This window comes from Notothenia rossii, assembly GCF_949606895.1.
Source record: "Notothenia rossii genome assembly, chromosome: 1".
Classification (NCBI taxonomy): domain Eukaryota; kingdom Metazoa; phylum Chordata; class Actinopteri; order Perciformes; family Nototheniidae; genus Notothenia; species Notothenia rossii.
The window spans coordinates 97,214,471-97,240,013 of record NC_136912.1 but is presented as its reverse complement, the minus strand read 5'-3'; the positions used below and the strand labels follow the sequence as shown (position 1 = coordinate 97,240,013).

Genomic DNA, 25,543 nt, shown 5'->3' with positions numbered 1-25,543 from the left:
CTCTGTGTTCAGGTGTTCTCTGTGATGTGTTCAGGTGTTCTCTGTGTTCAGGTGTTCTCTGTGATGTGTTCAGGTGTTCTCTGTGATGTGTTCAGGTTTTCTCTCTGATGCGTTCAGGTGTTCTCTGTGATGTGTTCAGGTGTTCTCTGTGTTCAGGTGTTCTCTGTGATGTGTTCAGGTATTCTCTGTGATGTGTTCAGGTGTTTTATGTGATGTGTTCAGGTGTTCTCTGTGATGTGTTCAGGTGTTCTCTGTGTTCAGGTGTTCTCTGTGATGTGTTCAGGTGTTCTCTCTGATGTGTTCAGGTGTTCTCTGTGATGTGTTCAGGTGTTCTCTGTGATGTGTTCAGGTGTTCTCTCTGATGTGTTCAGGTGTTCTCTGTGATGTGTTCAGGTGTTCTCTCTGATGTGTTCAGGTGTTCTCTGTGATGTGTTCAGGTGTTCATAGGGCTGTTTGCTGGCCTGTGTCTGCAGCAGGGTTTCTCTGGGAGCAGGAAGATGATGCAGTGTGAGTCACTGATCCGTCACAGAAACACAACAAGAACAGCGAGGAATAAAGACAGAGAAACGAGGGGGAGGCAGAGAGACAGAAAGCAGAAAGAAGTCCAGAGAGGAGGAATAATGTTTCTAGAATTGATTCAAGTTACGATTCAGCGTCTCATCTTTTCCCTGTTTTTTTATAAACTGAATATCTTTTAATCACATCCCTGATGTTTCTCTCTGTCAGTGTTTGTCAGATCCTTGTTTATCGTTCATGGGGGGGTTCTGTTTGGCCCTGCTCAGCCTGGATTACCTGAGGATACAGATTTGTTCTGTGTGTCCTGCATTTGTGTGTGTCCCTACCATTCCTTTGTTTGACAGTTTTGAGAAGACAGAACTGAGTGAAGAGTCTCTGAGTCGTGAGCTGGCTGCTGGGACGGAAACACTTTACAGTCCAACATTAATCAGTGATTACAGAAGGTACGTTATAAACTATACATTTCTCGGGACAGAGCAGGGAACAGGGGGGGGGGGGGTTGAGGTAGAAAAGGTGGGCTTACCCGCAGGCCGTGGAAGCGAGGATTGTTGTAGAAGAGCTTCATCTGCTCCGGAGGGAGGGGTCCCAGCACCTTCTGGATGGTGAACAGTTGATCAATCTCGCTTTCCCCCGGAAACAGAGGCTGCCCGTCGCTCAGCTCCCCCAAGATGCAGCCCACCGACCACATGTCCACCGCCTTCCCGTACGGAGCCCTGCAGCAGGGGAGTGAGGGGTTATAAAGGCCCTGTGAGGGGTTATAGAGACCCTGCAGGACAGTGAGGGGTTATAGAGACCATGTGAGGGGTTATAAAGACCCTGCAGCACACAGTGAGGGGTTATAGAGACCCTGTAGTACAGTGAGGGGTTATAGAGACCATGTGAGGGGTTATAGAGACCCTGTAGCACACAGTGAGGGGTTATAGAGACCCTGCAGCACACAGTGAGGGGTTATAGAGACCCTGCAGCACAGTGAGGTGTTATAGAGACCCTGTAGCACAGTGAGGGGTTATAGAGACCATGTGAGGGGTTATAGAGACCCTGTAGCACACAGTGAGGGGTTATAGAGACCCTGCAGCATAGTGAGGGGTTAGACCCTGCAGCACAGTGAGGGGTTATAGAGACCATGTGAGGGGTTATAAAGACCCTGCAGCACACAGTGATGGGTTATAGAGACCCTGTAGCACAGTGAGGGGTTATAGAGACCATGTGAGGGGTTATAGAGACCCTGTAGCACACGGTGAGGGGTTATAGAGACCCTGCAGCACACAGTGAGGGGTTATAGAGACCCTGCAGCACAGTGAGGGGTTATAGAGACCCTGCATCAGTCATCAGAAGGGTTATAGAAACCCTGGGGTTATAAAAAGCTTAGTGTCGTACCCCAGCAGCAGCTCTGGGGATCGGTACCAGCGCGTCGCCACATACTCCGTGTAGTTGGCATCGGTTCCCTCAGAGAGATTTCGAGCGAAGCCTGAAAGAGAAGAAGTAGTGCAGTTTAATGAGGAGCTTCATTAAAAAGCTGTTTTATAACCTGTACCTGCTGATACCTGAAACTGGTCCATCTCTGAGTGCTCGTTAGGATTCAGACTGCAGATATAAGACATGATCAGCCCTCCTAGTAACATGTATGTGCAGTAACATGTATGTACAGTAACATGTATGTACAATAACCTGTATGCACAGTAACATGTATGTATAGTAACCTGTATGCACAGTAACATGTATGTATAGTAACATGTATGTACAGTAACATGTATGTACAGTAACCTGTATGCACAGTAACCTGTATGTGCAGTAACATGTATGTACAGTAACATGTATGTACAGTAACCTGTATGCACAGTAACATGTATGTAGAGTAACATATATGCACAGTAACATGTATGTAGAGTAACATGTATGTACAGTAACATGTATCTACAGTAACATGTATGTATAGTAACATGTATCTACACTAACATGTTTTCGTAGTAACATGTATGAACAGTAACATGTATGTAGACTAACATGTCTCTGCAGTAACATGTTTATGTAGTAACATGTATGAACAGTAACATGTATGTACAGTAACATGTCTCTGCAGTAACATGTTTATGTAGTAACATGTATGAACCGTAACATGTATGTACAGTAACATGTATGTACAGTAACATGTCTCTGCAGTAACATGTATGAACAGTAACATGTATCTACAGTAACATGTTTATGTAGTAACATGTATGAACAGTAACAGGTCTCTGTAGTAACATGTATCTAAAGTAACATGTTTCTGTATTAACATGTATGAACAGTTACATGTTTCTGTAGTATCATGTATGAACAGTAACATGTATGTACAGTAACATGTCTCTGCAGTAACATGTTTCTGTAGTAACATGTATACACAGTAACATGTCTCTGTAGTAACATGTATGAACAGTAACATGTATGTACAGTAACATGTACAGTATGTACAGTAACATGTATGTACAGTAACATGTATGAACAGTAATATGTATGAACAGTAACATGTATGTACAGTAACATGTCTCTGTAGTAACATGTATGAACAGTAACATGTATGTACAGTAAGATGTTTCTGTAGTAACATGTATGTACAGTAACATGTATGTACAGTAACATGTCTCTGTAGTAACATGTATGAACAGTAACATGTATGTACAGTAAGATGTTTCTGTAGTAACATGTATGTACAGTAACATGTCTCTGTAGTAACATGTATGAACAGTAACATGTATGTACAGTAACATGTCTCTGTAGTAACATGTATGAACAGTAACATGTATGTACAGTAAGATGTGTCTGTAGTAACATGTATGAACAGTAACATGTATGTACAGTAAGATGTGTCTGCAGTAACATGTAAGAACAGCAACATGTTTCTGCAGGGTTTTGACTCGCTGACACGCAGCACACGCCTCCTTCACGCTGTGCCATGTTTTCCACCCCCCCGCTCTGTTGATGCAGCAGCAGATGGAGCAGACACAGGATTAGCGTCTTGTTTCCCGACACGGTTCAACAACTGAGAAGAGGGAAGAGCTGAGAGGAAGGAAACCATTTCTACCAGATTCCCCCCCCCCCCCCCCTTCTTTATCATATCACCGTTTCTGTCTTTGTGTGGATCAATGGATGGGATAAAGGACACACAGCTTCAGATCAAGCCGCTGCCCTCCGGAGGCTTGCAGACCAAAATATCTCCGCTGACAATACTGTGGTGTGTGTGTGTAGTGTGTGGGTGTGTGTAGTGTGAGGTTCTCACCAAAGTCACACAGCTTCAGGACGTCATCGGAGCTGATGAGGAGGTTCTCTGGCTTTATGTCTGAGGAGGAAGAGTACATGATATATTTATATGTTTTTCTGTGCGTAAACACGTGAACACAGCAGAGTCAGAACTTATTTCTGTGAGAGCAAACACAGATTGTCATCATGATGAATTCATGAAGTTGTCTCTGTGTCATATGTGTGCCGTGTGTTTCCTGCAGGCCTTTTGGAGATCGCTGAGTCGCTCTGAGCCAAACGCTCACACCGCCATCTGCTTCCTGAACGCTGAATCAGCCTCAAAAAGAGCATCTGAACCTTCAGCTGACCCACATCTCAGCGTACCCATCGTACCTGAACACATCTCAGCGTACCCATCGTACCTGAACACATCTCAGCGTACCCATCGTACCTGAACACATCTCACCGTACCCATCGTATCTGAACACATCTCAGCGTACCCATCGTACCTGAACACATCTCGCCGTACCCATCGTATCTGAACACATCTCACCGTACCCATCGTACCTGAACACATCTCGCCTAACCCATCGTATCTGAACACATCTCAGCGTACCCGTCGTACCTGAACACATCTCACCGTACCCATCGTATCTGAACACATCTCACCGTACCCATCGTACCTGAACACATCTCACCGTACCCATCGTACCTGAACACATCTCAGCGTACCCATTGTACCTGAACACATCTCACCGTACCCATCGTATCTGAACACATCTCAGCGTACCCATCGTACTTGAACACATCTCACCGTACCCATCGTACCTGAACACATCTCACCGTACCCATTGTACCTGAACACATCTCAGCGTACCCATCCTACCTGAACACATCTCACCGTACCCATCCTACCTGAACACATCTCACCGTACCCATCATACCTGAACACATCTCAGCGTACCTATCGTATCTGAACACATCTTAGCGTACCCATCGTACCTGAACACATCTCACCGTACCCATCGTACCTGAACACATCTCAGCGTACCCATTGTATCTGAACACATCTCAGCGTACCCATCGTACCTGAACACATCTCACCGTACCTATCGTACCTGAACACATCTCACCGTACCTATCGAACCTGAACACATCTCACCGTACCAATCGTACCTGAACACATCTCACAGTACCCATCGTACATGAACACATCTTACCGTACCCATCGTACCTGAACACATCTCAACGTACCCATCGTACTTGAACACACCCCACCGTACCCATCGTACCTGAACAGATCTCAGCGTACCCATCGTACCTGAACACATCTCACCGTACCCATCAAACCTGAACACATTTCAGCGTACCCATCGTATCTGAACACATCTCACCGTATCCATCGTACCTGAACACATGTCACCGTACCCATCGTACCTGAACACATCTCACCATACCCATCGTACCTGAACACATCTCACCGTACCCATCCTACCTGAACACATCTCACCGTACCCATCTAACCTGAACACATTTCACCGTACCCATCGTACCTGAACACATCTCACCTTACCCATCGTACCTGAACACATCTCACCGGACCCATTGTACCTGAACACATATCACCGTACCCATCGTACCTGAACACATCTCACCGTACCCATCGTACCTGAACACATCTCACGGCTTTGAGGTCCTGCACACAGAGTCAAAGCTGGTCGGGGCATTATTAGTTGACGTTATTATGTGTAATAAGACGCAGCTTGCCTAATCCGAACAATGTATTTATGTAGTTGGCAAAATCAAATAAAGTAACAATAGGTGGAGTTACCCCTATGGACGATGTCGTGTTTGTGGCACCAGTGGATGGCGCGGATCAGCTGGAAGATGTAGCTGCGAACTTTGTCGGTCGGAACGCCGTTCGGTAATTCTTCCAGCAGCTCCAGCATGTTCTGACCAGGAAATATAAATATATAGAACACATCAGGATAAAGAACGGGGGGTAAACCTGGTGCATTATATAATGAACAATGATGATGATGAAGATGATGAATGACTCACCTTCTCCACGTACTCGAACACCAGGTAGAGTTTTCCGCGGCGGCGGAACGCCTCCTTCAGCTCCACGATGTTCTCCTGCTTCAGGGTCCGGAGCATCTTCAGCTCCCGCAGCGTGGTCTCCTTAACCTCCTCATTCTCTGCTCACACACACACACACACACATTAATACTGGTGTAGAGGGGTTTATGAGGCTGTTTTCTCTGCAGGTCTGCTCTCACCTTCACTGTCCTTGAATTTCTTGATGGCCACGATTTCATTGGTGTCCTGAACACAGAGCAGAGATCATAAGAGACGATCAGATGGAACTTTCTTTATCCCCGTGGGGAAACTCAGGCGTTTATAGCAGCAGCAGGGTCAGAGTTAAAAACAGGATTCACACAAGGTAAAGGTAAAGATAAAGTCAAATACAAAATGGTGTTTCAGACTGGAAGCAGGAATCAGGCTTTGAATGTAAAGCTCAAACCCTAGCACTGGTTTATCTGATTCTATCATGACTCTCTGCTGAAATGCGAACATGAAAACCTTTTGGACGTCGGCACGTTGAGAGATTCAGTTCAACTGAGACATGTTGAAGTCTCTCTTTAGCCCCGTTTCTCCTCGTTCCCCTGGTGTCCTACTTCCTGTTTCCTGCTGGCTGGTCTCTTTATAGCTCACAGCACTGCTCCAGTTATTTAGCATTTTGTAAAGAGGCGGGACAGTTAATAAAACATGACTATACTCTTTATCAGAAACCTCTAGGCGGCTGCTGCTTTACAAAAATATTAAAAGTTGCATTTTATATTATTTTATATTTAATCTTTATTAATGAGGATATAATCAATAATTGGGTAAAAGCAAGAATTAGAAGTGATAACATTTATAACTTTCTTATAATGCAACATTTAAAACCAAGAAAAGACCCTGAAGATATTAAAATATATATATCATCATCATCATCATCATCATCATCATCATCATCATCATCATCATCGACTCCTCTCATGGTGACCCATTTCCCGAAACTCCCCCCCCCCCTCACTGACAGACATGACTCTGGTGTCCCAGTTTGTGCAGAAATAACTGCACCCTCATGGGGGGAGGACTCTTTAAAGTAGAGACACTACATACTGATATACACCTGAACATCAGCAGGAGAGGACTCTTTAAAGTAGAGACACTACTTACTGATATACACCTGAACATCAGCAGGAGAGGACTCTTTAAAGTAGAGACACTACATACTGATATACACCTAAACATCAGCAGGAGAGGACTCTTTAAAGTAGAGACACTAGATACTGATATACCCCTGAACATCAGCAGTAGAGGACTCTTTAAAGTAGAGACACTACTGATATACACCTGAACATCAGCAGGAGAGGACTCTTTAAAGTAGAGACACTACATACTGATATACACCTGAACATCAGCAGGAGAGGACTCTTTAAAGTAGAGACACTACATACTGATATACACCTGAACATCAGCAGGAGAGGACTCTTTAAAGTAGAGACACTACATACTGATATACACCTGAACATCAGCAGGAGAGGACTTTTTAAAGTAGAGACACTACATACTGATATACACCTGAACATCAGCAGGAGAGGACTCTTTAAACTAGAGACACTACATACTGATATACACCTGAACATCAGCAGGAGAGGACTCTTTAAACTAGAGACACTACATACTGATATACACCTGAACATCAGCAGGAGAGGACTCTTTAAAGTAGAGACACTACATACTGATATACACCTGAACAACATTAGGAGAGGACTCTTTAAAGTAGATACACTACATACTGATATACATCTGAACATCAGCAGGAGAGGACTCTTTAAATTAGAGACACTACATACTGATATACACCTGAACATCAGCAGGAGAGGACTCTTTAAAGCAGATACGCTACATACTGATATACACCTGAACATCAGCAGGAGAGGACTCTTTAAAGTAGAGACGCTACATACTGATATACACCTGAACATCAGCAGGAGAGGACTCTTTAAAGTAGAGAAACTACATACTGATATACACCTGAACATCAGCAGGAGAGGACTCTTTAAAGTAGAGACACTACATACTGATATACACCTGAACATCAGCAGGAGAGGACTCTTTAAAGTAGAGACACTACATACTGATATACACCTGAACTTCAGCAGGAGATAACTCTTTAAAGTAGAGACACTACATACTGATATACACCTGAACATCAGCAGGAGAGGACTCTTTAAAGTAGAGACACTACATACTGATATACACCTGAACATAAGCAGGAGAGAACTCTTTAAAGTAGAGACACTACATACTGATATACACCTGAACATCAGCAGGAGAGGACTCTTTAAAGTAGAGACACTACATACTGATATACACCTGAACATCAGCAGGAGAGGACTCTTTAAACTAGAGACACTACATACTGATATACACCTGAACATCAGCAGGAGGGGACTCTTTAAACTAGAGACACTACCCTGTGTGATATACGTGACCACCTACCAGTATTTGCAGTTTATGACAGAAACTACAGTAATAACATGCCAGACAAAGCTATTCAATACAGACGAGTTAGTTCAGAGGAAGCTATGAACGCTTTAAAAAATGCCTTACTGGCACAAAGATGGGATGATTTATACAAAGAAAACAATATTAACAGTGCATATGATCAATTCCTGAGAATTGTTTTATCATTATATAATACATACTGCCCAATCGTCAAATACAGTAGAAAAATGAAATATGCCGAAAGTCCATGGATCACAAGGGGTTTACAAAATGCCTGTAAAAATAAAAATGTATTGTATAGAGATTTCATGTGAAATAAAACAGAAGAGACAGAGATTAGATATAAAAAAATATAAAAATAAATTAACAATTATAATAAGGACCTGCAAAAGTGAATACTATCGGAAAATACTAGACAAAATTAAAAACAACATTAAAGGATTATGGAGCACACTGAGTAGTATTATAAAAATTGGCTCTAGAAAAAGGAGTTATCCCACATACTTAATTGAGAGGAACATATGGATGTTGTTTCCAACAGTTTCAATGATTTCTTTGTAAATATTGGACCTGAATTAGGAGTCAAAATCCCTGATGGAGGAACATCAGAAAAAAAGCTGGAAAACTTAATAAAACGTAATCCTTCCTCAATGTTCCTCACAGCAGTGCATGAAAGGGAAGTAGTTGATATTGTAACGAAATGTAAAAACAAAAAATCTACCGATTGTGATGACATTGACATGACTGTATTAAAAAAGGTTATAGGTGTTATTTCAAAACCATTCACACACATACCTATCATTCCTAACTGGTGCATTTCCTAACAAAATGAAAATAGCAAAAGTCATACCTTTGTTCAAAGCTGGGAACAAACATCACTTCACAAACTACAGCCCTGTCTCACTTCGACCACAATTCTCAAAGATTCTTGAAAAGCTTTTCAATAACAGACAATTTCATAGAAAAACACAAACTTCTCACCGAAAGTCAATACGGATTCAGAGCCAATAGATCAACATCGATGGCTTTAATAGACTCACTTGAAAAAATGACTAGCTCAATTGACCAAAAGAAACATGCCATTGGAATATTCATTGACCTAAAAAAAGCATTTGACACAATTAATCATGACATGTTAATAAAGAAACTGGAACGTTATGGAATCAGGGGAGTAGTTTTGGAATGGGTACGGAGTTATTTAACCAACAGGCAGCAGTTTGTGAAGCTGGGAGAGTGTTGTTCTTCATATTTGGACATTACATGCGGTGTCCCCCAGGGGTCAGTATTGGGGCCGAAGCTATTTATTATGTATATTAATGAAATATGCAATGTATCGAGAGTACTCAAGTTTGTTTTGTTTGCTGATGACACTAATATATTTTGTTCTAGGGACAATGTACAGCTACTATTGGAAGAGATCACAGCTGAAATATGCAAACTAAAGCTATGGCTAAACAGTAATAAGTTATCATTAAACTTGAATAAAACAACATTAATCATATTTGGAAATAGCGATACACAAGCATCCATTATGATAGATGGGATTTACATTGAGAGAGTTAAAGAACATAAATTCCTTGGAATCACAATTGATGAGAAACTGAGCTGGAAACACAAAACATATTCATTCCAAAGTCTCAAGAAGTATTGCAATATGAAACAAGGCAAAACAGATTCTTGATCAAAATTCAAAATTCCATTAAAAATTCCCTCTCTTTACTGTTCATTGTTACCTTATTTAAGTTACTGTGCAGAGGTTTGGGGCAGTAATTATAAAACTACAACACAATCCCTATTTATTCTACAAAAAACAGCAATAAGACTTATTTAAAATGTCGGCTATAGGGATCATACAAACCCATTATTCTTAGAGCTAAAATGATTAAAACGGTCAGATCTTGTTGAATTCCAAATTGCACTAATCATGTTTAAGGCAAAACACGTTCAATGACCTGGGAATATTCAGATAATGTTCAATGAAAGACAAGGGAATTATTATTTACGTGGTTCATTTATATTCACTAATGTTAGGGTGCGCACAACAAAGAGACGTTTCTGTGTTTCTGTTTGTGGGGTGAAGATCTGGAACAATGTGAGTGAGGAGCTAAAGGGATGTCCAAACATCAAACTATTCAAAAAGAGGTATAAAGGTGCAGGAAGGAAACTGCTAAACCATAACTATTTATATTCTTGTTTTGTATTCTATTTATGAATTATTCAAGATTATAAGTATACATTTATATTGTATGTTAACATATATTAAGATGTAAAGAAAAAAAGCGAGAAGGGGTCGGATTAAATAAGTGTAAACTTCTTCCGACCCCTTTTCGGACGTGTAATTAGTTAAAACTTTGTTGTTTATTGATACCAGACAATGACACTACAGATTATCCAATTATTAATTAAATATTTCGTTTTGTTATTGCATTCATTTGTATAGTACTGTATCATATCTGTATCACCTTTTGTTTCATTTGTATTTTCTTTGGTTTTACACGCTCGAAATAAATAAATAAACTAAACTAAACTAAACACACTGATATTCACCTGAACATCAGCAGGAGATTACTGCAGCTCTCTGACTATATATCAACTTAGCTTAGAGTCTATCTCGACCAGGTTGAAACTCTACTGTGACCATTTCAGTCTGCGATCTTTAATCCATGTGAGGAACATTATTCCTGAAGATCTGACTAAAGATCAGCTGCAGTCTGATCTTTATCCATGTCTCAGATCTGCGCTCACTCACTCTGCTATCATAGTCTGCAGCCATGAGGCATTCAGGGACCCTCACCAGGCCAGGAAAACCAAAGCAGTGTCAACTTCAGCTGCCAGGTACACCCCCTCCTCCACAGCATGTCTTCCTATTAGCGTGTTAGCGTGTTAGCGTGTGCATCATATGTTGCTGATCACACGCTAACAACAGGAGACATCATGTGATCAGGAAACTCGTTACTGCCTGAGTTTATCATCAACCTTCAGAAATCAGAGAGGAATCTGGCCTACATTGGAACTGCTGAGAGCGTGTGTGTGTGTGTGCGTGTGTGTGTGTGTGTGTGTGTGTGTGTGTGTGTGTGTGTGTGTGTGTGTGTGTGTGTGTGTGTGTGTGTGTGTGTGTGTGTGTGTGTGTGTGTGTGTGTGTGTGTGTGTGTGTGTGTGTGTGTGTGTGTGTTGTTGAATAAACACTCTCACAGCTCTGTGTACTCTCTCTCAAATGTTCCCACAGTCCCGAGTCTGATCAGGATTTAGATCAGAGCGGTTTGAACAGTTTCACTGATTTCTGATGAAGTCCCACTGTTAGGAGTCATTATTATTATTATTATATTAAATAAATATGAAAATAAACAGAAAGTGAGCCCCACATTCAGAAACACTTAAACCCGGGTTAGAGAAGCAGCTCCTTCTCTAACCCGGGTTAACCCCTCCTCTCCGTCACAGAGGAACCATAATTCTGCTGTCGACTTCTTAATAAAACATGAACCAGAAAGTCTCTCAAAGTCTGACAGCTGCTTCCTGCCCGCTAACAGAGATGCTAACAGTTAGCTCCACAACACACACTCATTATGAAACACACACCTTATTCTGTGTTATTTAGTGGGAATTCTGACACAGCATTCAAACTATCAGTCACAAAATTCTTTATTATTCAGCCGGGTTACTTTGCGCCACTTCTCCTCCCGCATTGAACATCGCAGAAACTCTGTTCAAACATCAAAACGTTCAGCTGGGTCGGGAATCGATGGCTATTACTTTTCTCATTCATAGCTTTCATAATTTCAGAGATACATCCCATAATACATCCCATTTTTAACATTGAAGTCAATGGAGAGATTCTTCAGACTTCAACAATCTTCAAGCAACTTCAACTGCTAACTGTTCCTTCATACTTTCACTCAGAAACCTCATTCCAACTTTAAAATGTTGCACATCTTTCTGACATTATTCGTGAAACAAAACTTTTAAATCTGATTCTCACTTTTAGAAATATTAAACATTGTTCAGACCTTGGTAAAGAGGCCTTCTTCAGATTTCAGAGTGCGTGACGTCAGAGTGAAGGACAGCTTGAAATTCGCCTTCATATATATTTTTTAAACTGCCATAATTCCCAAACCCTACATTCCTGAGACATCATTTTTCATGACAAACGTAGGAAAACATCTCGTAGCTTGAAAGATAAAAAATGATTAAGCAAAATAATTAAACAAAATGCCTCTTGAGGGCATGAAGTGACAAAAACGTTCAACAGGTCTCCATTAAACCCCATTTTCAGCCTCATCTTTCCCCACCACAGCAGCCGCACACCTTTAGTTAATCTGCCAAAAAGGCCACATTATTGAGCCGAAAGTACACAAAAAGCACACTTCAGATGCTCATCTTCCTTGACATGCTTCACGCTTTGAAATTTCACCGATATCTGTTACGGTTCTTCAACAAAACGTTCACATGTAAGAGGTTTATTTCTCATTCAGAACAATGAAAACGTTCTCCTCTCACTGAATACTGCACATCACCATGGAAACCTTTGATCTCTGGACACGTCGTTAGCTCAAATATAAACACTTGTGTCATGGAACACGATGATGTCATAACTCCAACTGACATGCTCAGAGCAGCAAACTTCAGATAATGGTTAACGGTCCGGCCCTCAACATGTCTACGTCAATTATGGGGTGTTATAATATGCCGTTTCCATGGAAACGCATCCCTCGCCATAAAACACGATGTCGCTGTAACTCCAATGGATACGGTCCGATCGTCCCCCAAACTTCGCTTGCATATCACCGGTCCATGCTTCGACAGCTTTACGTCAAATCTGTGATCTCACCATAGGTTGTTGCCATGGAAACGCATTCCTTGCCATAAAACACAATGTCGCTGTAGTTCCAAAGGACACGGTCCGGTCGTCCCACAATCTTCACCTGTATATCACCTCTCCATGCCTCAACACCTCTACTTCAAATCTGACATCTCACCATATGCCGTTTCCATGGAAACGCATCCCTCGCCATAAAACACGATGTTGTCGTAACGCCTATGAAAAGGGTAAAAACAGAACCACACTTCAGATAATGGTTTACGGTCCAGCCCTCAACAGCTCTACGTCAATTATGGGGTTTCATCATATGCCGTTTCCATGGAAACGCATCCCTCGCCATAAAAGACGATGTCGCTATAACTCCTATGAAAATGTTCAAAAAGTGCTCAAACTTCACTTGTGTGCTAACAGTCCAGCCGTGAAGACATCTGAGGGACAGTTTTGAGATTTCTTCAAATGCCGTTGCCATGGCAACACAATGCTCACTATGAAAAACGGTTTTCTCATAACTTTAGTGAAAATGCTACAAATGGCCCAAAACTTCACAAGTTTGGTAACGATGCAGCCATCAAGGCATCTAAGCTTATTATGGGGTATCATCAAATGCCGTTGGCATGGCGACAGATCATTCACCATCAAGTTAGTTCAAAAGTTTGCAGTTCAAATATTCTGCTGCTTTTCCAAGCCTTTTTACTTTATTTTCTTCTCTCATCACACATTCAAGCCCCCAGTGTTCATGTATCATTTCAATCTAAATTCTTCACTTTCTTCTTACACATTACATTTCAGCATAGCAGTTTAGCGTCAGCTTTTCAGCATAAAGCATTCCCATAAGAAATTTCTTCAGAAAATGTCCCTTCATCATCTGTATATCTTCTTGATGTTTTAATGTTAGCACCACCTCCTCTGATTGTCTAACAGTGTGTGTGTGTGTGTGTGTGTGTGTGTGTGTGTGTGTGTGTGTGTGTGTGTGTGTGTGTGTGTGTGTGTGTGTGTGTGTGTGTGTGTGTGTGTGTGTGTGTGTGTGTGTGTGTGACATCAGAAACACATTCAGATTCTCATGGAGAAATGAATGAATGCACACTGCTTTCTATATTTGCCCTACATGGTGATTATCCCTTAAAATACACCCAGCGTCACACAGCTGCAGCTTTGTGTGTGTGGGGGGGGGGCTTGTGTGTGTGTGTGTGTGTGTGTGTGTGTGTGTGTGTGTGTGTGTGTGTGTGTGTGTGTGTGTGTGTGTGTGTGTGTGTGTGTGTGTGTGTGTGTGTGTGTGTGTGTGTGGTAGCCCTTTAAAGCATATCTTCATGGCGGTACGATGGTGTGAGAGCTTTTGCTCCTGTTTGATAATCGTTTTATTAAACTGTGTTTTCATTGTTTCTCTTCTCTCGTCCGCCTCACATCATCTTATGTGTTTTCATGTGCGTATATTTTCAGTTTGCTTGAATTAAATGGTTTAATGTAAAGTGTGTGTTTATGGGTATAGAGTGCCCCCGACACATGCAGAGCTCCTATTGGAAGTTTCCTGCTGATGAGCGTGGGCAGAAAGCCTTTAACTGATCATCTCATAATGATGCAGGAAGGATTGGTAATTAAGAGAGGGAGGAGCTGAAGCAAGACCAACGTCCTGAATACACACACACACTGACAAACACTGACACACACACACACACACACACACACACACACACACACACACACACACACACACACACACACACACGCTTCATCAGCTGTAGCTCTCTGACTCCCTGATGCTCCATGCTAACATCAAACTGATATATTACAGGGAAAACGTAAAGCTCTGTAGCCCGGTGCAATCTGCATCTTTATTTAAACGAAGAATTGGTTGACAGAACTGAGCAACCGCACCACAACGTCCAGACCAAAACAGCTGCAAAACACAAATGAAAAGGCCCATATGCAAAAAACAGAAAGTGATAATGTGTGAGGTCTTACCTTGTGTCGGCACTTCAGAACGACTCCATAGGCTCCTGCAGACACAAACACATAGTTTACATTAAAATAACCCTAACCCTCATATCACATCATATCACATCATATCACATCATAATGTATCATATTTATTTATCTGAGTCAGCTGAGCCGTATCTGGCCGTGCAACACTCACAGTGTCACATACTGTATGCAGAAGTATTATTTTAAGCAACACATTAAGTTGAGGAAACACTCGAGTCAAATGTAATGAAAGTCAGATGGTGTCTTAGACGGGGCAGTGATATCATAAACCTGTTCATGTACGCATTCAAACACTTGTTCTGTTACCAGCTGTATTCACCTTGCAGGTGCAGCTATGTGGCTTTGATCCTGGAGAAAGTGTTTAAGTCATGGATGTTTAAAGTTTAACGTCGTCATATTTGTCTGATATTATAGTTGACTTTTCATTCAGGACGTATGACGCTGCGCTGTCAGTACGCTTCTCCATGTTTGTGATTGGTCAAATATTGCTAACCCCGCCCCTTTCACGTGAACGTGCACCTAACTCAGTGTTTCTCAAACTTTTTCATACCAAGGACCACTTAACAAATACAAAAAACACTCGCGGACCACCTAACTCAGGGGTGGGCAAACTTTTTGGCTCGGGGGCCACTATGAGTTTTAAATTTGACAGACGGGCCGGGCCAGTAGCAGATCGGTAAAAAAATATTTAGCTGTCGACTCCTCATTATACACTCGGCACTCAATGTTGACTCTTCTTTGGTCCATTCCTATATACAGTCTATGGTCCACTCATTGTTACAGATGCAGGTTCAAAGGTGAATTAGGTTAAAAGGTGAATTATTGCGTCATCGTTTGCGTCATGATGTAACCGTTTACGTGCCTTCTTATGACCCGCACAGAGTTTTACGTCGCTGATTGTCTCCGCAACACCGCTCACAACAACATCAATAGAGGACTGCGTTGGGTAGTTTTTAATTATACGAAGCCAGATTAAATTAAAGTACTACTTCTCCTACCTTTTACCTTTCTCCAGAGTGCCGTGGTGTATTGTTTATTAATGTGGTTCAGCTGCATTACCGCCCGCTGCAGTGCTGCTCGCCTACCGGAGTTTATTCTCCCGTTAACTCGCGGCAGCGGCCGCTGTAAAGTCTTCACTGTCTGACTGTCACACACAAGCAGCTGGTAAATATCCCCCATCCCCATCAGTGAATGTGTTTTAGTCTGAAAGCTGTTCGGCATCACAACGCTGTTATGAACGTGTCTCTGGCATTCTACAGGGGATGTTAGCTAATCAGACTATCTTGACTACTTGTTGCTATCATATTGTGGCATAAGCCATTTTCTACACGCATAATTTACCGGCGTAGTTTTCGTTATGATTTGACTTGTGATGGCCACATGTAGCCCATTTATTGATTCCATCCGATCGTTGCAATAATACAAAACAACAGGAAAGCGTCTGCCTCTAATGGTCAATAACAGTGAACGGATGGTCATTAAAGTAAGGTCAAATAAACAGAATCACACTAAGCCTGGTTAGTGTTGCCTGACTTTATTTAAGTGTTTTTATGAGTGTGTGGTCGCGTTCTAGTCACTTTGCTCAGCGCTGCTGCTTGTTACTACTTGTATTCGCCGATCTTGCCGGGTTGCCGAGTGGGGCCAGCTGAGAGAATAGACCAGACTACAGCAAAGGTAAATTGTGTCTAGAGTGCGCCATCTAGTGGGATCAACTGAAATGCCGGGTCTTGCAGGAAAAAGTCAAAATGAATGCGGTCTTTACTATAATTTGGACAATTTTGTACCAATATTCGGCGGGCCGGATTCAAAAGCCCAACGGGCCGTATATGGCCCGCGGGCCTTAGTTTGCCCATGCCTGACCGAACTCCATAAGGTCTTGTGCTGGGCTATATCATGCAATCGAAAGTGAAAGTTAACCTCGCTCCATTACGGAGATATTACCCCCAAGAGTACGGAAAACTGAAATATATTTATTTATTTCAAATGTGATATTTTACTAATATACTCACGGACCACTAGGGGGTGCTCACGGACTACCAGTGGTCCGCGGACCACACTTTGAGAAGCACTGACCTAACTAGATAGGACACGGCTGGATTGAGTTAACGAGTTGATAACCAGCATCGTAGGACCGCTTAGCGAGAGAGCTTTTGTTTTGGATTAGGTAAACCGGGTAGAGATATCCAGCTTATGTTGAACCGGCTTCGTCGTACAGGCCTCTGAGGTTTTCACATTGTCTGAATGGACAGAGAGCCTGTCGTGAGGAAGTATTGACTGACCCCCACACAGAGGAAAGATCTATAGAGTTGGATCCAGATAACTAGAGCCAACTGACAACACACACACACTTTCAATCGTTAACGTTAGCAGCCTCTGTGTCCAGCAGAGAGACACATTCAGAGGCAGGTGAGTATTACTACGATAAAACTACAAACCCATAATGCACCTCTTCATTTCCCCAACAGCACAGAGCGGTCACAGTCCTTACCTCTTTCACTGTTTACATTGCTGTTAATAAATCAGCTTGACCTCATTAAGTTGTGAATAAATATATATAAAGGTATGGTCTGAACTCACCTTCCCCCACGATCCCAAGGACTTCAAATTTATTCATCACATCACCGAGGGAGGGGCTCTTCATCCAGAGGGAAGCTGCTAATGTGGAGTGGGGGGGGGGATAGCTGGAAGGGCGACCTGGATGGGGGGGGCTTCAGATGGAGGGGAGGTGGGATCAGCTGGAGGGGGGGCTTCAGATGGAGGGGAGGTGGGATCAGCTGGAGGGGGGGTTCAGATGGAGGGGGGGTCAGCTGGAGGGGGGGGTTCAGATGGAGGGGAGGTGGGATCAGCTGGAGAGGGGTCAGCTGGAGGGGGGGTGGGATCAGCTGGAAGTTGGGGTCAGTAGTAGGGGGGGGGGTTCAGATGGAGGGGGGGGCCCCCGAGGGCCAAACACCGGCTTCACCACATGAAGTCCTCTTCATACCTGAGGGCCCGCCTTCACCTGCACACACAGGTACATACCTTTATATAAAGTAGCACACATTATGCAGAGGGTGATCACAGTATGAATACTACCATTCGAGTATATGTAGTACACATTGTACAGAGGGTGATCACAGTATGAATACTACCATTCGAGTATATGTAGTACACATTGTACAGAGGGCGATCATAGTATGAATACTACCATTCGAGTATATGTAGTACACATTGTACAGAGGGTGATCACAGTATGAATACTACCATTCGAGTATATGTAGTACACATTGTACAGAGGGCGATCATAGTATGAATACTACCATTCGAGTATATGTAGTACACATTGTACAGAGGGCGATCATAGTATGAATATACGAGTATGTGTAGGACACATTAAACAGAGGGAGATCACAGTATGAATACACCATATACTCAAATGAATATATAGGATGATGTAGTGGAAAGCTTTTCAATGGGTTGGATTAATTAAATGACATTTCTGTCGTCAGTAAACAGTAATAATTAATACCTTCATTAATACTTACAGATTTATAACATATAGTCTTTTTTACATTAATTATTTTTGCACATTCTCAAAAGTGTTAAAATAAAGATATTAAGTAGTAATTGTACGTCATTTGAGTCTGTGAATCATCATGTTTTTATATATATTTATTTAGTCAATTGCACATTTCATTTTTAAATATAGTGTTAGTTTAGAGGTTGTGATGTTTGTCGTTCTGTTGCCTGCTGGCAGTGAAGAGCCTCAGAGTGTAGCTGTGTGGACGACTCAGATCCACCAACAGTGACTCATGCGTGGTAATGCACTGAGAATACACACCTTCACACACTCCTCTATCATCATCATTCCACACACACACACACACACACACACACACACACACACACACACACACACACACACACACACACACACACACACACACACACCTGACTGATTATTACCAGTAAAACAGATCAGTAACACAGAAACAGAAAACATCCAAGGGGGGGGGGGGGGGGGGGTCCCTGACAGATGAGTTAAATAACTAAATATATGTCACACACACTTCCTGTTGCTTCACTGTGGAAACCTCTCACCTCCTCACCTCCTCAGCTCACACACACACACACAAACACACACACACACACACACACACACGCACGCACGCACACACACAGATGGCTGTTTTGAGCACCCTGCAGCTGATGCTTGTGGAGGTGAAATGAAGTAATAAAAACTGAAACACCTGAACCTGACCTGCAGCTGGGGAGGGGGAGGGTCCTCTTGATCTTCCGGTGGAAATGTGATCATCCCTCAGCGTGAAGAAGATTAAAATGAAGTAAAGATAAAGATATAGAGTCCTCTCCGGCTGTGGTGGAGGAATGGAGCTCGCCACCCACCCGCGGAGGGATCTTCATGCAGCAGCAGGAACACTGTCTCCATGGCAACAGGCTGAGTGGCGTTCCTGCAGCCAATCAGAGCGCTGCAAAGACTTGTTTATTCCAACACCCCCTAAGTTTGGGCCAATCAGAGAGCTGGACGGCACAACGGGGGCGGGGTGTATACTGTGTTGCGGTCTGTTTCGTTGGAGGGGGGGGGGGGGGTATTATTATTGTTCTAATTTCTCAATTACATAATTCACTAGATCACACCCCGCGTTCAGGAGGATCACTTTAAACAAGCCCTGTTCATATATCAGTTCTCTGGATGTTTTACAGACTACATTTGTATATTTAGTATATGTTTTATATCCCACAGTGTGCACTTCATAAGGAAAAAATTCTTCTCCAGCTGATGTTCAGGTGTATATCAGTATGTAGTGTCTCTACTTTAAAGAGTCCTCTCCTGCTGATGTTCAGGTGTATATCAGTATGTATTGTCTCTACTTTAAAGAGTCATCTCCTGCTGATGTTCAGGTGTATATCAGTATGTAGTGTCTCTACTTTAAAGAGTCCTCTCCTGCTGATGTTCAGGTGTATATCAGTATGTAGTGTCTCTACTTTAAAGAGTCCTCTCCTGCTGATGTTCAGGTGTATATCAGTATGTAGTGTCTCTACTTTAAAGAGTCCTCTCCTGCTGATGTTCAGATGTATATCAGTATGTAGTGTCTCTACTTTAAAGAGTCCTCTCCTGCTGATGTTCAGGTGTATATCAGTATGTAGTGTCTCTACTTTAAAGAGTCCTCTCCTGCTGATGTTCAGGTGTATATCAGTATGTAGTGTCTCTACTTTAAAGAGTCCTCTCCTGCTGATGTTCAGGTGTATATCAGTATGTAGTGTCTCTACTTTAAAGAGTCCTCTCCTGCTGATGTTCAGATGTATATCAGTATGTAGTGTCTCTACTTTAAAGAGTCCTCTCCTGCTGATGTTCAGGTGTATATCAGTAAGTAGTGTCTCTACTTTAAAGAGTCCTCTCCTGCTGATGTTCAGGTGTATAACAGTAAGTAGTGTCTCTACTTTAAAGAGTCCTCTCCTGCTGATGTTCAGGTGTATATCAGTATGTAGTGTCTCTACTTTAAAGAGTCCTCTCCTCCTGATGTTCAGGTGTATATCATATGTAGTCTCTCTACTTTAAAGAGTCCTCTCCTGCTGATGTGCAGGTGTATATCAGTATGTGGTGTCTCTACTTTAAAGAGTCCTCTCCTGCTGATGTTCAGGTGTATATCAGTATGTAGTGTCTCTACTTTAAAGAGTCCTCTCCTCCTGATGTTCAGGTGTATATCATATGTAGTCTCTCTACTTTAAAGAGTCCTCTCCTGCTGATGTGCAGGTGTATATCAGTATGTGGTGTCTCACGTCAGTTGCTCAACATGGAGCTTTTTCTTATTTTAGATGAATTGAAAATGTTGTTAATATATCTCAAAAAGTAGAAGAAGTACTTTTATCTTATCTTATCTTAGTTAAATATTGATTAAGTTAGGGTGTTTGGGTCACATGACTCATTATACTGATCCGCGTGGAGCCTCTTCATCAACCAACCCATCTCTTGTCCACGAGCCTCATCAGGAGAGCCTCGTGAAGAAGAGCAGAAGAAAAGAAGTCTCACTCCTCTTCCTTTTACAGAATCCCCAAAGACACGCCGAGGAGCACAGACGCACGCTGATTGGTCGACGAGAGTAAAGCGTCTCCCGATTGGCTGTTGATCTGAGCATCGTGAGATCCGATTGGACGCTCGCTCTGTGTTTTCCTCTGCTCGCGATCCTTTGGAATACATTACAGCGTGAAGCGGAAAAATGGCAGCTGTCGAGTAGAGAGGATCTTCATCCGGAGGAAAGAGTGAGTGTCCTGTTTATTGTGAAGCTTAGGGAGAAGCAGGAAAGGTTAGTGTAGAGATAAAGGACCAGGTTATGTGTTTATATCTTTGATAAAGTGTCAGAAACCGCCTCAGAGAAGCAGCTCAGGCTAGCTCCAGGTGTTAGCCGCTATCAGTTGTCAACATTGGGCCCGTCTATTGCCTGGAGCCGTGTTTCTGTTTCACTGTAGAGAGCACAGTGTATAACATGTGTATAACATGTGTATAACATATCAGCAACATGTCAGCTGTTCTTAATGTAAACAACTAGCATCACAGCTACATGTGCTGCTAACATGTGAGAGGTGACGTCACCAGGTTAGCTAACAGAAACCTGAATTATAGAAATATTATTTCACGATTTTTAGACAGAAACTACGGAAGGGGATGAGGGCCATGCGAGACACTGATGAGGGGAACAAAAGTTAAATACAAAACGATTTCTGAGATTTCTTTGAGACTTTCTTCTAAGAATTCTGAGATCAAAAAATATATACAAATAAATAACATTTCCTATTTAATTTTGGGCACATCTCAACTTTTGGCCCCTTTGACAAATAACTGTTTGTTTTTTTACCCAAAGAAGAGCATGTTTCTTCATCAAAAGCCTCAGAGTAATAACTAATGCTAACTGTGATAAAGACTTTATTTTATTATCCATCATCTTCCTGTTTCTAAATACACATTAATTTCAAATGGGTTTTAAATTATAAAACCTGTTCAGGCTCTGTCGATGTATCGGAGTAAATAAAAATGAATTGTGTGTGTGATGTATTTCATTTTAAATATATTGTTCTTTCCAGAGTAAATCTACAGGGAGGCTCAGCTGGTCAGGCTGGTCGTCATCATGGGGAAAACGGCTCTGAAAGGTGAGGCTTCATTATCTCTCCATCAAACACCTGAGAGACGCTCCTTTCACCTTTTATTACATATATTCTGGGAGGGTAATCTCTACCTGCCTGTTCAGAAATGTGAGATATTCATACGTTTTGTATTTCCATGGGTTTGTGATTTCAGATCAGAGGGAGGGTAAGAAGGAGAAAGCAGGAAAAATGCTTCCTCTGACGCCTCCTGCAAATAATAAAGGTGAATATTTTATTTTCTGTCATTATCTCTCTATCAGAGAGCCCTAAGGAGCCGAGTAGTGAGGCTGAAACGTTGGCTCTTAAGGAGATCGGCTGATCCACTTCCCTTTCATAGAGCCACATGTTTCAGGTTTGATTTCATCCATCTGTGTGTGATTCAGATTCCTTCAGCTGGGAGGAATACCTGAAGGAGACGTCTGCTACACCTGCCCCCCCCGCCTGCTTCAGACAGGTACTGCTCCATTTATTAACTCATAAAAACCTGCTGATAGACTGATGATAGTCTGATCATAGACTGATGATAGACTGATGATAGTCTGATGATAGTCTGATGATACACTGATGATAGTCTGATGATAGACTGATGATAGTCTGATGATAGTCTGATGATAGTCTGATGATAGTCTGATGATAGTCTGATGATACACTGATGATAGTCTGATGATAGACTGATGATAGTCTGATGATAGTCTGATGATAGTTTGATGATAGTCTGATGATAGTCTGATGATAGACTGATGATAGTCTGATGATAGTCTGATGATAGTCTGATGATAGTCTGATGATAGTCTGATGATAGTCTGATGATAGACTGATGATAATCTGATGATAGACTGATGATAGTCTGATGATAGTCTGATGATAGTCTGATGATAGTCTGATGATAGACTGATGATAGACTGATAGTCTGATGATAGACTGATGATAGTCTGATGATAGACTGATAGTCTGATGATAGTCTGATGATAGTCTGATGATAGACTGATGATAGTCTGATGATAGTCTGATGATAGACTGATGATAGACTGATGATAGACTGATGATAGTCTGATGATAGACTGATGATAGTCTGATGATAGACTGATGATAGTCTGATGATAGTCTGATGATAGTCTGATGATAGACTGATAGACTGATGATAGTCTGATGATAGACTGATGATAGACTGATAGACTGATGATAGTCTGATGATAGTCTGATGATAGTCTGATGATAGACTGATGATAGTCTGATGATAGTCTGATGATAGTCTGATGATAGTCTGATGATAGACTGATGATAGTCTGATGATAGACTGATGATAGTCTGATGATAGTCTGATGATAGTCTGATGATAGACTGATGATAGTCTGATGATAGTCTGATGATAGTCTGATGATAGTCTGATGATAGACTGATGATAGTCTGATGATAATCTGATGATAGTCTGATGATAGACTGATGATAGACTGATAGTCTGATGAAAGACTGATGATAGTCTGATGATAGACTGATAGTCTGATGATAGTCTGATGATAGTCTGATGATAGACTGATAGACTGATGATAGTCTGATGATAGACTGATAGTCTGATGATAGTCTGATGATAGTCTGATGATAGACTGATGATAGTCTGATGATAGACTGATGATAGACTGATAGTCTGATGATAGACTGATGATAGTCTGATGATAGACTGATAGTCTGATGATAGTCTGATGATAGTCTGATGATAGACTGATAGACTGATGATAGTCTGATGATAGACTGATAGACTGATGATAGTCTGATGATAGTCTGATGATAGTCTGATGATAGACTGATGATAGTCTGATGATAGACTGATAGTCTGATGATAGACTGATGATAGTCTGATGATAGTCTGATGATAGTCTGATGATAGACTGATGATAGTCTGATGATAGACTGATGATAGACTGATAGACTGATGATAGACTGATGATAGACTGATGATAGACTGATGATAGTCTGATGATAGACTGATGATAGATTGAATGATAGACCGATGATAGACTGATAGACTGATGATAGACTGATGATAGTCTGATGATAGTCTGATGATAGTCTGATGATAGACTGATGATAGACTGATGATAGTCTGATGATAGTCTGATGATAGACTGATGATAGACTGATAGTCTGATGATAGACTGATGATAGTCTGATGATAGACTGATGATAGACTGATGATAGTCTGATGATATTCTGATGATAGTCTGATGATAGTCTGATGATAGTCTGATGATAGACTGATAGACTGATGATAGTCTGATGATAGTCTGATGATAGTCTGATGATAGTCTGATGATAGACTGATGATAGACTGATGATAGTCTGATGATAGTCTGATGATAGACTGATAGTCTGATGATAGTTTGATGATAGTCTGATGATAGACTGATAGTCTGATGATAGACTGATGATAGTCTGATGATAGACTGATGATAGTATGATGATAGACTAATGATAGTCTGATGATAGACTGATGATAGTCTGATGATATTCTGATGATAGACTGATAGAATGATAGTCTGATGATAGTCTGATGATAGACTGATAGTCTGATGATAGACTGATAGTCTGATGATAGACTGATAGACTGATAGTCTGATGATAGACTGATAGACTGATAGTCTGATGATAATCTGATGATAGAATGATGATAGTCTGATGATAGACTGATGATAGTCTGATGATAGTCTGATGATAGTCTGATGATAGTCTGATGATAGACTGATGATAGACTGATGATAGTATGATGATAGACTGATGATAGACTGATGATAGACTGATGATAGTCTGATGATAGTCTGATGATAGTCTGATGATAGTCTGATGATAGACTGATGATAGACTGATGATAGTCTGATGATAGACTGATGATAGTCTGATGATAGTCTGATGATAGTCTGATGATAGTCTGATGATAGTCTGATGATAGTCTGATGATAGTCTGATGATAGTCTGATGATAGACTGATGATAGACTGATGATAGTCTGATGATAGTCTGATGATAGTATGATGATAGACTGATAGACTGATGATAGACTGATAGTTTGATGATAGACTGATGATAGTCTGATGATGGTCTGATGATAGACTGATGATAGTCTGATGATAGTCTGATGATAGACTGATGATAGACTGATGATAGACTGATGATAGTCTGATGATAGACTGATGATAGTCTGATGATAGACTGATGATAGACTGATGATAGTATGATGATAGACTGATAGACTGATGATAGACTGATAGTCTGATGATAGTCTGATGATAGACTGATGATCGTATGATGATAGACTGATGATAGACTG

At 41.6% G+C, this 25,543-nt stretch overlaps 2 protein-coding genes across 8 annotated transcripts in view; one reads left to right on the top strand and one right to left on the bottom strand.

Annotated features, from left to right (window-relative positions):
- The window catches only part of LOC307022574 (cyclin-dependent kinase-like 5), a 47,714-nt gene extending 28,217 nt beyond the window's left edge, over positions 1 to 19,497 (bottom strand). The window contains exons 1-9 of one of the 2 annotated variants that reach the window (XM_079655409.1): positions 19,326 to 19,497; positions 17,666 to 18,086; positions 15,068 to 15,102; positions 6,012 to 6,057; positions 5,794 to 5,930; positions 5,564 to 5,684; positions 3,773 to 3,832; positions 1,894 to 1,984; positions 1,040 to 1,229 (exon numbers count right to left, since the gene is read on the bottom strand). In XM_079655409.1, the coding sequence (XP_079511535.1) occupies positions 1,040 to 1,229; positions 1,894 to 1,984; positions 3,773 to 3,832; positions 5,564 to 5,684; positions 5,794 to 5,930; positions 6,012 to 6,057; positions 15,068 to 15,102; positions 17,666 to 17,729 (744 nt within the window). In that variant the 5' untranslated portion in view covers positions 17,730 to 18,086; positions 19,326 to 19,497. Of the gene's footprint in view, positions 1 to 1,039; positions 1,230 to 1,893; positions 1,985 to 3,772; positions 3,833 to 5,563; positions 5,685 to 5,793; positions 5,931 to 6,011; positions 6,360 to 15,067; positions 15,103 to 17,665; positions 18,087 to 19,325 lie in introns of those variants that run through there. The other variant, XM_079655408.1, reaches the window with a different exon arrangement.
- Positions 19,498 to 21,251: 1,754 nt separating this feature from the next.
- The window catches only part of LOC307029905 (sex comb on midleg-like protein 2), a 35,765-nt gene continuing 31,473 nt past the window's right edge, over positions 21,252 to 25,543 (top strand). For 4 of the 6 annotated variants that reach the window (XM_079666017.1, XM_079666015.1, XM_079666014.1 and 1 more), the window contains exons 1-4: positions 21,252 to 21,343; positions 22,163 to 22,228; positions 22,377 to 22,445; positions 22,606 to 22,676. In XM_079666017.1, the coding sequence (XP_079522143.1) occupies positions 22,207 to 22,228; positions 22,377 to 22,445; positions 22,606 to 22,676 (162 nt within the window). In that variant the 5' untranslated portion in view covers positions 21,252 to 21,343; positions 22,163 to 22,206. Of the gene's footprint in view, positions 21,388 to 22,162; positions 22,231 to 22,364; positions 22,446 to 22,605; positions 22,677 to 25,543 lie in introns of all 6 variants that reach the window. The other 2 variants (XM_079666016.1, XM_079666013.1) reach the window with 2 other exon arrangements.